Source organism: Chiloscyllium punctatum, chromosome 17, assembly GCF_047496795.1.
Source record: "Chiloscyllium punctatum isolate Juve2018m chromosome 17, sChiPun1.3, whole genome shotgun sequence".
Lineage (NCBI taxonomy): Eukaryota > Metazoa > Chordata > Chondrichthyes > Orectolobiformes > Hemiscylliidae > Chiloscyllium > Chiloscyllium punctatum.
The window spans coordinates 45,358,344-45,372,207 of NC_092755.1; the positions used below are offsets into that span (position 1 = coordinate 45,358,344).

Here is a 13,864-nt window from a genome sequence, read left to right on the forward strand (position 1 = left end):
AGTCTTCAATCTTTTTTTCCTGGGCTTGGACTTATTATGGGCGGCACGGTGGCACAGTGGTTAGCACTGCTGCCTCACAGCGCCAGAGACCCGGGTTCAATTCCTGCCTCAGGCGACTGACTGTGTGGAGTTTGCACGTTCTCCCCGTGTCTGCGTGGGTTTCCTCCCACAGTCCAAAGATGTGCTGGTCAGGTGAATTGGCCATGCTAAATTGCCCGTAGTGTTAGGTAAGGGGTAGATGTAGGGGTATGGGTGGGTTGCGCTTCGGCGGGGCGGTGTGGACTTGTTGGGCCGAAGGGCCTGTTTCCACACTGTAAGTAATCTAATCTTATTACTGGAGCTGTGTTTAAAATATTAAACTCAAAAGGAACAGTTATCTTGGCTGGCTTACATGTTATTCCTTTTGATTTCCAGTTCGCTGTGCTGCCTGCCCAGTTTGGGATGTTCACTCAGGGCTGGAGAGGAACATGGAGTTGGAGAGGGGAGATACCAGTTAGCATGGTCAATGTAGGTACCAATGACACAGGCTGGAAAAGGAAAGTAATTGTGTATAGCCCGTATATGGAGCGAGGCAAATTATGAAGCAGAACCTCAAGTGATATAATCTGCATTAGTACATGAGCCACATGCAGATTGGCAGGTCGCTCCCCCAACACACAACCCCGCTCCCCCACCCCTACTCTTGAGGATTAGAGGTACAATTCCAGAAGCAGCAATAAATCAGGAAATGGAAGCAAAGGAGGAACTCAGGAAAATCAAGATCATAGTAAATTATTGGAGCTGTTGGCTGATAACTGCCCAGATCCTGATGGATTTCAAGTCAGCCGATTAATTGGTTGCAATTTTCTGAAGCTCACTAGATTTGAGGTTGATTCCTTTAGATTGAAAATAGCTAACATAACTATTTTAATCAAAACATGAGGGAGGTAGGAAGCAGGAAACTACAGGGCAGTTAATTTAGCATCTGTCATAGCGAATGTGTTAGAAGGTACCTTCTGGGGATCAACTGTTTACAATTCATATCAACGTTGTACACTAAAAGACAGGATGCATGGTAACCAGATTTGCTGACACCACAAAGGTAGATCGGAAAGTGGCTCAGCGGTTAGCACTGCAGCCTCACGGCATCAGGGGCCTGGGTTCGATTCCAGCCTCGGGGCGACTGTCTGTGTGGAGCATGCACGTTCTCCCTGTGTCTGTGTGGGTTTCCTCTGGTTTCCTCCCACTATCCAAAGATGTGCAAGCCAGGTGAATTGGCCAGGCTAACTTGCCCATAGTGTTTAGGAATGTGTAAGGTTAACTGTAATAGTCAGGGGTAAATGTGGTTCTGGATGGGATACTGTTCGGAGGGTCAGTGTGCACTTGTTGGGCCAAACAGCCTCTTTCCACACTGTAAGGGATTCTATGAAAGTAAGTTGTGGAAGAGGTTACAAAAAGATTTATAGGTAGGTTAAGTGAGTGGGAAAATGTGAAATTGTCCACTTTGACAGGAAGAATCAAACCATAAAAGTTGGAGAAACTCAACAGGTTTAGCAGCAGCAGCCAGAAAAAAAATTAATGTTTCAAGTCCAAAATGCACTTATTTTATTTTCTCTCCACAGATGCTGTCAGACCTGCTGAATTTCTCCAATACTTTCCGTTTTTATTTCAGCTTTCTCAATATCTGTAGTATTTTGCTTTAATTAGGATTAAAATATGATGGAAATAGTGAGCTATGGAGATGGACAGATGGACAGGGATCCTGGGTGTCCTAGGGCATAAGTCATAAGGATTAGCGTAAACGTACATCAAGTGATTAAGAGAACATCTAATCTCACTTGTCACAAGAGAAACTGAATACAAAAGAACAGGGGTTATTCCTATACTACTACATTAATAATACAAGGCATTGGTGAGACCGCATCTGGAGTACTGTACTTGTTATCGGTCAATTTATTTCCAGGAGAATGTAAATGCTTTGGAGTCAGTTCAAAGACATTTTACCAAATTAATACCTGGAATGGGTGGGTTGTCTTATAAAGGAACAGTTGGGTCGGCTGGGCTTGCGATTAGAGTGGCTGAATTGAAACATAAGTTGCTGAGAGGACTTGACAGGGTAGATGTGGAGAAGATGTTTCACTCTGGGAAAGTCTAGAACTTGGGGTCATTATTTAAGGATCGGGGTGGGGATTCCCTGTTCAAAACAGATATTAAAACATTTTTTTCTCTTGCGGAGGATTGCAAGTCTTTCAAAGGTTCTTCAGGAAAAAATAGCAGAGAGTTCTTGAATATTTTTAAGGCTGAGGTAGATAGATTCTTATTAAGCAGGGCATTGTGAGTCCATCAAGGGTATGTGTGGATGTGGATTTTTGCCATGATCCTTGGTACAGCAGGATTGATGGAATGAACAGCTTAATCCTGTTCCTGACTGATATGTAAATCCTGCTGACATCTATGATAAATGCAAGTTATAGTCTATCATCACAGCTCTTTCAACTGTACTTACTATTTACAAGTGAACTGCCACAAAAGTCTGCCAACTGATTATTCAAGATTATTCCTGTGCGATTGGAGAGGATCATGCTACCAAATCTGTGAGAACAAAAACACAGCTTATCTTAAAACTTCTCCAATTCAAGTTAGAAGCCAGTTTCATCCCAAAGTATCTTTGTTAACATCTTACAAAAACACACCAAAGAACTGCAGATGCTGTCAATCAAAAACACAAACAGAAATTGTTGGAAAAACTCAGCAAGTCAGGCAGCATCTGTGGAGAGAAAGTGAGGACTGCAGATGCTGCAGAAACTAGCCAACAGGCACCTGGAGGAGGAAAGCCTCATCTTCCTCCTTGGGACCCTCCAGCCACACAGCATCAACGTCGATTTCACCAGTTTCCTCATTTCCCCTGCCCCAATTTATCCCAGATCCAACCCTCCAACTTGGCACTGCCCTCATGAATGGTCCTACCTGTCCATCTTCCTTCCCACCTCCCTGCTGCACCCTCCACTCCAACCTATCAACATCACTCCCACCTTCATCTACCTATCGCCTTCCCTCCAGCCCCACTCCCCCTTCCATTTATCTCTCAGCTCCCTTAGCCCCCCCCCCTCCCCCCACATTCCTGATGAAGGCCTTATGCCCGAAACGTCGATTCTCCTGCCCCTTGGATGCTGCCTGACCTGCTGTGCTTTTCCAGCAATACACTCTCGCTTCTGAGCTCCTGCATCTGCAGGCCTCAGTTACTCCATCCAAAATAATATCCCAACCCTCCCGTCTTATCCCACTCCCCATCTTAATTCAGGTACTAATTTCTTGTCCCCACTGACACTTGATGCTAATCACATTTTTTATTCAAACTTCCATCTGAATTTAGGTCCAACTCCCAACTGAGACCCATATCACCTCTAATCCCAGTGTCCTCCATAAGCAAGCATACATGTTCAGATTTAGGGGATCAGTTAGCTCAGTTAGCTGGACTGCTGGTTTGCGATGCAGAGTGATGCCATTTAATTCCCGTACTGGCTGAGGTCACTATGAAAGTCCCACCTTCTCCACCTAACCACTTGCCCCATTGGCAAGGTGACCCTCAAGTTAATTCACTGTCTGCTGTGCCTCGCGAATGAGAGAGCTGGACTACGGTGTCTATACATTTATCTTACACTCAGACTAAACTCAGCACTTTGTAAAGAGAAATGGAACAAAAATATCTTATTTACAAAATTATATTTGCAGCAGACTGACATTTGTTTAATTTGTTACCTTTTTGACATCATAAACATGTTTGAATGTACACTCTGTGCACCATTATGCCTGCAGTAATAACACAATGCGATTACCAGATGGTGCTGTCTCTGAACATAACATTAGAAGCTTGACTGGCTGCCAGTCCACCCATTCCCTGACCCTTCAGCAGAGATAGCAGAAGTGCTGGAGATAAAGCCTGCAGTAGGTCCACCTCACGGGATTTCCAAGAAATCCTCTCCCAAGAAGCAATATTGAGGTATACAGCAGCAGAAGATGGGGCAGGGACCTGTTGGACTTTAGTCGCTGCCATTTCACACCTGCATAGTTTTCCTGCAACACTTTCATTAAAGAGATGCATCTTTAACTTCCAATCCTACAGGCACTCTGTATCATTTTGGACATCAACTTCAAATATTTATGAAACCTGTGCAAGAAAGATTTGTATTTATAGAACATCCTTCCTGACATAGCAAAACACTTTGGAATTATTGGAGCATTTTGAGGTATCGCCACCATTGCAAAGCAGGAGACACTGCAGCCAAAGTTCACATTGTAAACTCCCGCAAATAGCATTGAATTAATGACCATCTGCATAACAGGCATTGATTGAGGTGAAGGATTAGCTAAGATCCCGTGGTTAGTTCTCCTGCTGTTCATTGGGAAAAAAAATGGAGAATCAAATTTAGCACCTTAACCAGGAACATGGCACCTCAGCAAGCACAGTACTCCCTCGGTACTGCACCAAGTGTCAGCCATGTCTCTCGGAAGAAACATGAACTCAAAGCCTTCAGTGATCCAGGCAAAAATGCTTACCAACCGTACCAAAACTGACACACAGTGACACCATTCATTTCGTTAGACAGTTATGGACAGCTGTTGCTTGATAGCAGCTCAATGTATGATTAAAATATAAAGATCTATGACTTTTGACTTAGCAACACATTTCATGTATATTAATAGAGCACTAGCAAAATGATTTGAATTTATTTCCTTTTCTATAATATTACCACTGAGTTAAATGGTAAAGATTCTAACATTAAATAGAATAGAATCCCTGCAGTGTGGGAACAGACCATTCAGCCCAACAAGTCCATGCCTACTCTTCAAAAGAGCATCTGACCCATACTCACCCCCCCCTCCTACTCTATCCCTGATTTGCCATGGCTGGGCCATCTACACATTCCTGAACACTATGGGCAATTTAGCATGGCCAACCCACCTAACCTACACATCTTTGGATTGTGGGAGGAAACCCACACAGACACGGGGAGAATGTGCAAACTCCATACAGACAATCACGCGGGGCTAGAATTGAACCTGGGTCCCTGGCACTGTGAGTAGTAGTGCTAACCACTGAGCCACCGTGTTGCCTTAAGAATTGCGCAGAAGAATTACAGGCTTTTGGTCATGTGACATAGTTTGATTACAATGTTTGGATTCCAAGCACCAAGTACTGATTACACACCTACCAAATGTGATGGATTCTCTGGCAGGTATCCAGTCTATGATTAAATTGGTATCATGTGGCTAAGGATATCTGTACTTACAAATGATTGATCGAGCTAGTGACAGAAACCGCATTGCCATGTCTGTCTAGCACTGAAATGTGACTGGTGCCGTACGTGTCGGGTGCCTGATGGTCAGTGTTGTAGTAATCCGGAGAATGGGCTTGATCATCGATACGCCGTCGTATAGACTCAGCAAACCCATTTGAGAGCAGCAGAGATATCTGAATTACAAAGAGAGACCAGAAAGTTATGCCGGGAACATTGCGCAAATCTATCTCCCCCACAACAGAGGTCGTGGTATAACAGAGGTTCCTGTGGTGAGGAATATGATACATCAGAATGTTGCAGAGAAATGTTTACTGCTGAAGCTGTCTATTTTGGTTTGGTTTTCACTTCTCATCCAGTTTCCCATGCTTCACTTGCGTATGTTTTAAACAATACATCATTGAGAAGAACACACATGCAGAATTAGGAAAATTTAAGTCTTTAATATTATAAAAGGAGTAGATGCAAGATACCCCTTGCAAGAGGGTTCCAATGAGCGTCTCAGCTAATTGAGTGAGTAAATGATTCATGCCATGTGGCACTAAACAGTACCCTCTTTCCTCCACGCCATGAGGGCTTTGTTGTTCAATGCATTTGTTGATCGTGTTGTGCGCACAAACGGTCTCAGTGCTCCCAAATTAAGAACAGGAAGATTAGTGTTGCTTCCCACACCTGGCTAGTACACCTGATGGGCATTCCAGGAAGGTGTCCTTAGTGGATTTCTGATTTCTGGGCAGTGGGGGAGCAGGGTTTTCATTCTGTCTGGATGCAACTCACTGAATGAAATAGAATGTCCAGGCTGACATATGAACAATGTCAACTTGAGCATTTTTATCCATGGAGTTGTACTCCAGCAAGAATTATCACCTTCAACAGCAAACAGCAAACAACCCAGTAAATCAAGATTCACACAGCAATAACTTTCCTTGCCAACAGTTGCAGAGATAAAATAAACAGAGGCCACTAACATTTGAGTTGAAGTTAGAATCCATCGGTTTACTAAGCAGTCCATTTCCAAATTTTAAGGCTTCTATGATACGATGGTATGTCTGGACCCTTTGATGTTCCTTCATAGACTCAACAGAAAATTTAAAACCTGTTGGAGGCCAGAAAATAATGTTACCATTCAATTCACTGGGAGGGAAACACAGATTAGTTTGTTTATCGCTTGAATAAACGCCGAAAAGTAAAGAACTTGCATATCCAAACACAGTGGAATTTATACATGTTTATGTCAGATTACATAATTCGCATTCAAAGCTGGGTTCAGAAGCCAAAAGATGAAGAAATAAATGACGACAATACACACCAAATCACAAAACCCAAGAGTTACTTCAGGAAAATAGAAATAGGAAACAAATGGTGTCTTCACTGGTGTCTCTGTCATTTCAAATATGAATGAAAATGAATGAATAAATGATTAATTGTCACATTTATCTCGGGAGATACCATGAAAAGAGTTCTGTTGCCACAATCTGGTGCCATTTTGAGGTACAGAAGAATAGAAAGGTAAATATTAAATAGAATTCATCTTCATCAACCGGGGTCTCAAACATGGTTCTGGGAATTATTCAAGGCCCCACTCCAGACCTACCACAGCCAGGAGTTCCTGCTCTGTCACCATTGTAGCCAACGCCTTGTCAGCAATTCCATGAATCCCCGCTCTGGTCACCACCAACACTGCTCCAGCCTCCCCACAACATCAGTCAGATGAAGAAAAGAAGAAGAAACAGAAAAAAAGGCGAAAAGGAGAGTGAGAGAGAGAAAGAAATAAAAAGAATTTGGCCAACCTGGAGCAGACAGGCCTGGCGTGCTGGTGCCACCATCTTGAATAGCTAGGCCCACTCTCCCCTCCGTGCTGCGCAGGCTACATACAGAGTTAAGCTCCAAATCCACTGTCCTCATCAAACTCTCCCTGAGGCAGGTAAACTTAGATGCACAGGAGAAGCTTCCAGCACAATGTCCCGACAAACAGTGACAGAACACATACTGCATATGTTTGAAATGGAGGAAAGCTCCCACTGTATCACATTAACAATAGGCTTAACAGCACCAAGCAGGAAGAGTAAAGCAACAGAATTTTGAAGGGAATTTCTCGTGATCATTAGCCTTGAATTGATTGAGAGAACTGCAGATAATTTGGGTCAGTTGTGTTTATGTCGTGTCTTTGAGGTTTTCACAGATCTTCCATGGCACCATACGAGGAGAAACTTTATGGAAACACAGACAAACAGCTAGACAAGTACACAGATATATAAACAGAGACAACATAAAACAACAGAACTGAATGAGAAGACAGATACACAGGTACTTTAATTGTTAACCATACCTTTCAGTATGTTGAGGATGAGGCAGAGAATGATTCCCTTGGATGGCAGAGGTGGGAAGTACATCACGTAGTCACCCACCGAAACATTCAGTGGTACCATAATGGAAGCTTTGTATTCTTTCAAATCTTTAAGCGTTAAAATGCCATCTATTTAAGTAGAAAGCAATGATCTGAGAAATTTTTGAACATTCAATAACCACTCAGATAGTGTTTGAGGCATGATCAGGAAAACCAACACCGACAACCAAGATCCGATATATCAGCTAACCGTGAGTCTGTTCAATTTGCGAGTTGGCCATGAGATGGTGACACTCTGCAAAGATTGATGTGTAAGGTGACCAAAAACAAGGGGTGTCAGGGTGGAATGACTTCAGATGGGAATTACAGTGACAGAACCAGCAGGAACATGCTCAAAAAGAGTTGGAACCTCCACCTGAGGCTCTCCTGGCTGCGTAGCGATGCACCAAGGATTATGAAATGGATTTCAGTGTTTAGGGCTCGACATATCAGTGGGGAGTTTGGTGTCAGAGGTTGGTTGTTTATACAGGGAGTGGTGGGTGCTTGGAATGCACTGCCAGCAGTGGGAGTAGAGTCAGACACATTAGGGACATTCAAGTGACTCTTGGATAGTCACATGGATGACAGTAAAATGAAGGGTATGCATGTTAGTTTGATCTTAGAGTAGGATAAAAGGTTGGCACAACATTGAGGGCCAAAGGGCCCGTACTGTGCTATACTGGTCTATGTTCTACGTTCTATAAGAAATAAAGCCTGACAGGTCACTTGGCAACAACCTCAGCATTGGAAATGACAATGGCAAATCCCAACATTGTTCCCTGCAAAGTTCTCCTTCGAACATCTGGGGTGTGTGCCAAAATTGAGAGAGGTATCCTAAATAGTCTCACAGACTAGCCAAATGACAATGTGACAGTTCTACAGAATCGTACATTACAAACAATGTCCCAGGCTCCAATCCATCTGCTAATCTGCCTCCTATGCATTTGACTGGTGAATCATACTCTTCAGTGTTGAACATCAATTTGGAGAAAACATTCAGGTGACAAGAACACATAACGCAGTATTGATGGGGATGTGGGTGTGGACGCAACAATGGCCACCATCAGGATTGGCTGACGAGCATGAATGATGTCTGAAACCAAAAGGGCGTAACTACTTGATTGGACTGGGCAGGTGGTGAGAGCATCAAAAAATGGAAAAGACCTATTTGATTGCATCCTCAGCAATCTGTCACGTGTGTCGGTCTCTGACCATATTGCTAAGAGAGAACGCTGCACAATCTTGAAAGTGACGACGTTCCAGCCTCACATTCAGGGTACCATCCATCGTGATGTGGGACACAACCATTATGCTAAATGGCACAGAGTCTGAATAGATTTAGTAACGCAAAACTGGGCATCCATGAGGTGCTGTGGGCCATCAGTAGGAGCAGAGTTGTACTCTAGCACAATCTGCAACCTCATGGCCAGGTATATACCCCACTCAACCATTATCATCAAACCATGGGATCAACCCTGGTTGAATGGAGAGTGCCGCAGTGCATGACAGAGCAGTACAAAGTATGCTTAAAAATAAGGTGTCAGCCTGGTGAAGATATCAAACAGGACTAGTTACAATCCAAACAGCACAAGCAGCAAGTGATACGCTGAACTAAGCAATCCCTCAACCAATGCAGCAGTCCTGCCGTATCTATTTGGGAACGGTGGTGGACATTTTAATAAGGAGAAAGTGAGGAGTGCAGATGCTGGAGATCAGAGTCAAAGAGTGTGGTGCTGGAAAAGCACAGCAAGTCAGGCAGCATCCGAGGAGCAGCAGAATCAACATTTCAGGCATAAGCTCTTCATCAGGAATGAGGTTTGTGGGCCGGGGGTCTGAGAAATAAATGGGAGGTGGGTGGAGTTGGGGAGAAGGTAGCTGGGAATGTGATAGGTGGATAGAGGTGGGGGGGGAAGGTGATAGGTTGGAGAGGAGGGTGGAGCAGATAAGTGGGAAGGAAGATGGACAGGTGGGACAGTTCAAGAGGGTGGTGCCGAGTTGGAGGGTTGGATCTGGGAAAAGGTGGAGGGAGGGGAAATGGGAAAACTGATGAAATCCACATTGACCCTGTGTGGTTGATGAGTCCCAAGGTGGAAGATGAGACATTCTTCCTCCAGGCATCGGATGGTTAGGGTTTGGCAATGGAGGAGGCCCAGGACCTTGGCAGAGTGGGAAGGGGAGTTAAAGTGTTCAGGCTCCAGGGATTGGTTGGTGTGGGTGTCCCAGAAATGTTCTTGGAGACGATCCGCAAGTCGGTGTCCAGTCTCCCCGATGTAGAGGAGACCACATCGGGTGCAACGGATCCAGTCGACGACGTCATTGGTTAGGCCAGTTTTGGAATACTGCTTTCAGTCCTGGTCTCCCTACTGTAGGAAGGATGTTGCTAAACTTGAAAGGCTTCAGAAAAGATTTACAAAGATATGGACAGGGTTGGACAGTTTGAACCATAGGCAGAGGCGGAATAGGTTGGGGCTATTTTCCCTGGAGCATCAGAGGCTGAGGGGTGATCTTATAGAGGGTTTATAATATCATGAGGGGCAATAATGGGGTGAATAGACAAGGCCTTTCCTCTAATCTTTACCACATAGTATCAAATTGAAAGGAAAAAAAGAAAGCAAACATCTTTAATTTCTCTGGTTCACCATGGCCAGTTCATCCCTTTCCGAGAATCTTTTCTCCCCCACTGGGATATATCTTTGCTGTGAGTCATGAACTATTTTCTTAAATACCTGCCATTGCTTCTCAACCAATGTTTCTGCTCAACTCCTTTCCCAGCCCACACCTACCAGCTCGGCCCTCCTTTCATTTGTAATTACCCCTTTATTACAATTTAGCACAGTTGTTTCTCATTCCTCCCTCAAACTGATTCCTAAATTCTGCCATGCTTTGGTCGCTGTGTCCTAGGAGATATTTTAGGTTAGATTCCCTACAGTATAGAAACAGGCCATTTGGCCCAACGAGTCCACACTGACCCTCCGAAGAGTAACCCACCCAGACCCATTCCCTACCCTATATTTACCCCGAATAATGCACCTAACACTATGGGCAAATTAGCATGGCCAACTCACCTGACCTACACATCTTTGGAGCACCCAGAGAAAGCCCATGCAGACACAGGGAGAATGTGCAAACCCCACAGAGTTGTCTGAGACTGGAATCAAGCCCGTGTCCCTGGTGCTGTGAGGTAGCAGTGCTAGCCACTGAGCTACTGTGCTACCCCTTTGGTGATTTTACGCTGACATTACTTATTGAACCTGTCTCATTTCACATCACAAGATTCAAAATAGCCTGATCCCTGATTGGATCAACACATACTGTTCTAGAAAATAGTCCTAAATACAGTCTATGAGTTCTTCCTTGTGGCAACCTGACTTTCTCATTTTTAGGAAAATTAAAAACAACCACAATTAATGTACTGCCTCTTTTACATGTTTTCAGTATCTCCTAATTTATTCCCTGTCGTACAGCTTGTCAACTACTCAGAAATATTGAAAATAAGAGCAGGAGTAGGCCTGTTCGGCCATTCATTATGATCATCACTGATCATCCAACTCAATAGCCTATTCCCACTTTTCCCTCATATCCTTTGATCCCTTTCATCTCAAATGCTATATCCAACTCCTTGAAATCACACAATGTTCTGGCCTTGACTGCTTTCTGTAGCAAAGAATTTCATAGGCTTACCACTCAGTGAAGAAAATTCTCCTCATCTCTGTCTTAAATGATATACCCTGCATCCTTAAGACTGTAACTGCTGGTTCTGGACTCCCCCATCATTGAGAAATATCTGTCCTATACCTACCATGTCCAGCACTGTTAAATTGTACAAGTTGCAATGAGATTCCCCTCTCATTCTTCTAAACTCCATTGAATACAATCCTAACTGAATCAATCTCTCCTTATTCATCAACCCTGCCATCCCAGGAATCGGTCTGGTAAATCTTTACTATATTCCTTCTATAGCCAGAATATCCTTCCTCCAATGAAGAGCCCAAAACTGCACACAGTACTCTGGGTGTGGTCTTACCAATGCCCTGTACAATTGCAGCAAAACTGTCCTACTCCTCTCCTTTCACTATAAAGGCCACCATATCATTTGCACTTCTTGTTGCCTGCTGACCTGCATGTTTACCTTCAGCGACTAGTGTACAAGAACACCCAGGTAACATTGTATATTCCCCTCTCAATTTACGGACATTCAGATAATAGTCTGCCTTCTATTTTTGCTCCTAAAATGGATAACCTCACATTTATTCACATTATACCACATCTGCAATGCATTTGCACACTCACTCAACCTGTCCAATCACTCCTCCTAGCATCACCTTTCTCTTATTATTTCTTACCTCCACATATATAGATTCTACAACTTTCAGACAAAATTCACTGACTTTATTGTTTTGGCAATTTTGTCCTTCTCTGATCCTATTTGCTGCTGTTTCCTTATGTTTGTACTGTCACTTTTCATTTTAGTCTGGGTATCATTATCAAAATACTTTCCCTGTTCTGCCAGCATATCTCTTTCTTTTGGAAGTAGACGTATCTTTCCCGAGCATCCCTTCCCCAACTAAAATTAGTATCAAGGAAGGATTAAGGAGCCCTAGCAAAACTGCATTCAATGGGAATTGAAAGAAAAATCTCCACTGATTTGAGTCATACCTGGCTTTACCATTGATTAGAAACTCAACTGGATCAACTACATACATACAATGGCTACAACAGCAGGCCAGAGGCGAGAATACTACAGTCACTTCCTGACTCTCCAAAGCCTGTCCACCATCAATAAGGCACAAGTCAGGAGTGTGATAGAGTACTCCCCACTTGCCTGGATGGGGGCAATTCCAACAACACTCAAGAAGCTTGACACCATTTAGGACAAAGCAGCCAACTTGACTGGCATCACATTCACGAACATCCACTCCATCTACCACCAAGGCTGAGTAGCAGTAGTATGTACTATTAACAAGAAACTCCACTGCAGGAGGCCACCAAAGATCTTCAGCCATCACCTTCCAAACCCACAACACTTGCATCTTGAAAGACAAGGGCTTGAAAGAAAAATAGCAAACACCACCACCCACCACCTGCAAGTTCAATTCCAAGCCACTCACCATCCTGACTTGGAAATATATCACTTTTGCTTCACTATCACTGGATCAATGCAAAAATTGTGAAATTGTGTCAAAACGTTTAATATGCCAGTCGAAGAGAAATCAATTGGAATTGCATTCTTTGAGATTTGATGAGATTAGCAGCAACAACAAAACATGAAAATCTTCCATGACCCAATTTCTCCCCAGGAATGCGATTGAAAGTAGCAAACTGCATGTACACATTCGCAGATGTTCTGTCTGTTAAAATTATGAGACTGAAAAATCAGAAACTGGACCAACTGAATTTCCATAACTGCCATCCTTACAGCACTAGCCAAGGCCATCACCCTTAACTTTCCACTTGTATTACGCCTTAGGATAAAATGAGAGAAATACCTAAATTATTAGCAGCTTCTTCCCGTAGATCCAAAATGAGATCACGTCCAATTACGCCATTGTAGAAAGCATCAGGCCCCTGTTCCGCAATAATCTTCAGTGTTTTTGCAAGCTGTTCATTCTTCACAATCTCACGTGGATGACCAGTATGGTTGTAAAACAGTGAACTAAAATAAAAATATGCCTGATTAACTTAAATCCCTGAACCATCTTCCAATTCAACTCAATCACCTGACGCTGTGCTCAAAAATATCTATCAAGGTGCTAGTACTATTAAAGTGGTTTGGTTTCCTCTGGCAGCTACTTTCAGCACACTATCAATTTACTTGTGGATATCTTCTCGATGTATTATTTTAACAGCTTCCTACATCCAATCTCACACCAAGTCCCATTCATCCACAACCCTGTGCTCACGACTAGATTAATGAGCTATGTGAATGGCCCTTTGCTTATTAAACCCAAAGTCTGGACAAACCACGTACCAATGTATCTGCTGGGCTTGAAAATAATTATCTCTGGATTATTAATTAAATCACATCCAAATTGGCACAGGCCAAATAAGATGGGAGAAGAGTATTCAGGTTCATGAGGCACCAAAAATGGGGGCTGTACCATTAGCACAGTTTTCACAATAACAGGCCAGCATTTCAGTGAACTGTATAACTAGGTAAATAGAGAGGATAATGCACTAATAATGGGACAAAGGTTCAAACTAG

At 43.3% G+C, this 13,864-nt stretch overlaps 1 protein-coding gene across 1 annotated transcript in view; it reads right to left on the minus strand.

The window, feature by feature from the left end:
* LOC140487785 (glutathione hydrolase 5 proenzyme-like) overlaps positions 1-13,864 on the minus strand; it is an 85,019-nt gene that overhangs the window by 18,333 nt on the left and 52,822 nt on the right. Inside the window, exons 5-9 of the mRNA XM_072587040.1 lie at positions 13,149-13,315; positions 7,606-7,752; positions 6,245-6,372; positions 5,271-5,452; positions 2,486-2,571 (exon numbers count right to left, since the gene is read on the minus strand). Coding sequence (XP_072443141.1) covers positions 2,486-2,571; positions 5,271-5,452; positions 6,245-6,372; positions 7,606-7,752; positions 13,149-13,315 — 710 coding nt within the window. The remainder of the gene's footprint in view (positions 1-2,485; positions 2,572-5,270; positions 5,453-6,244; positions 6,373-7,605; positions 7,753-13,148; positions 13,316-13,864) is intronic.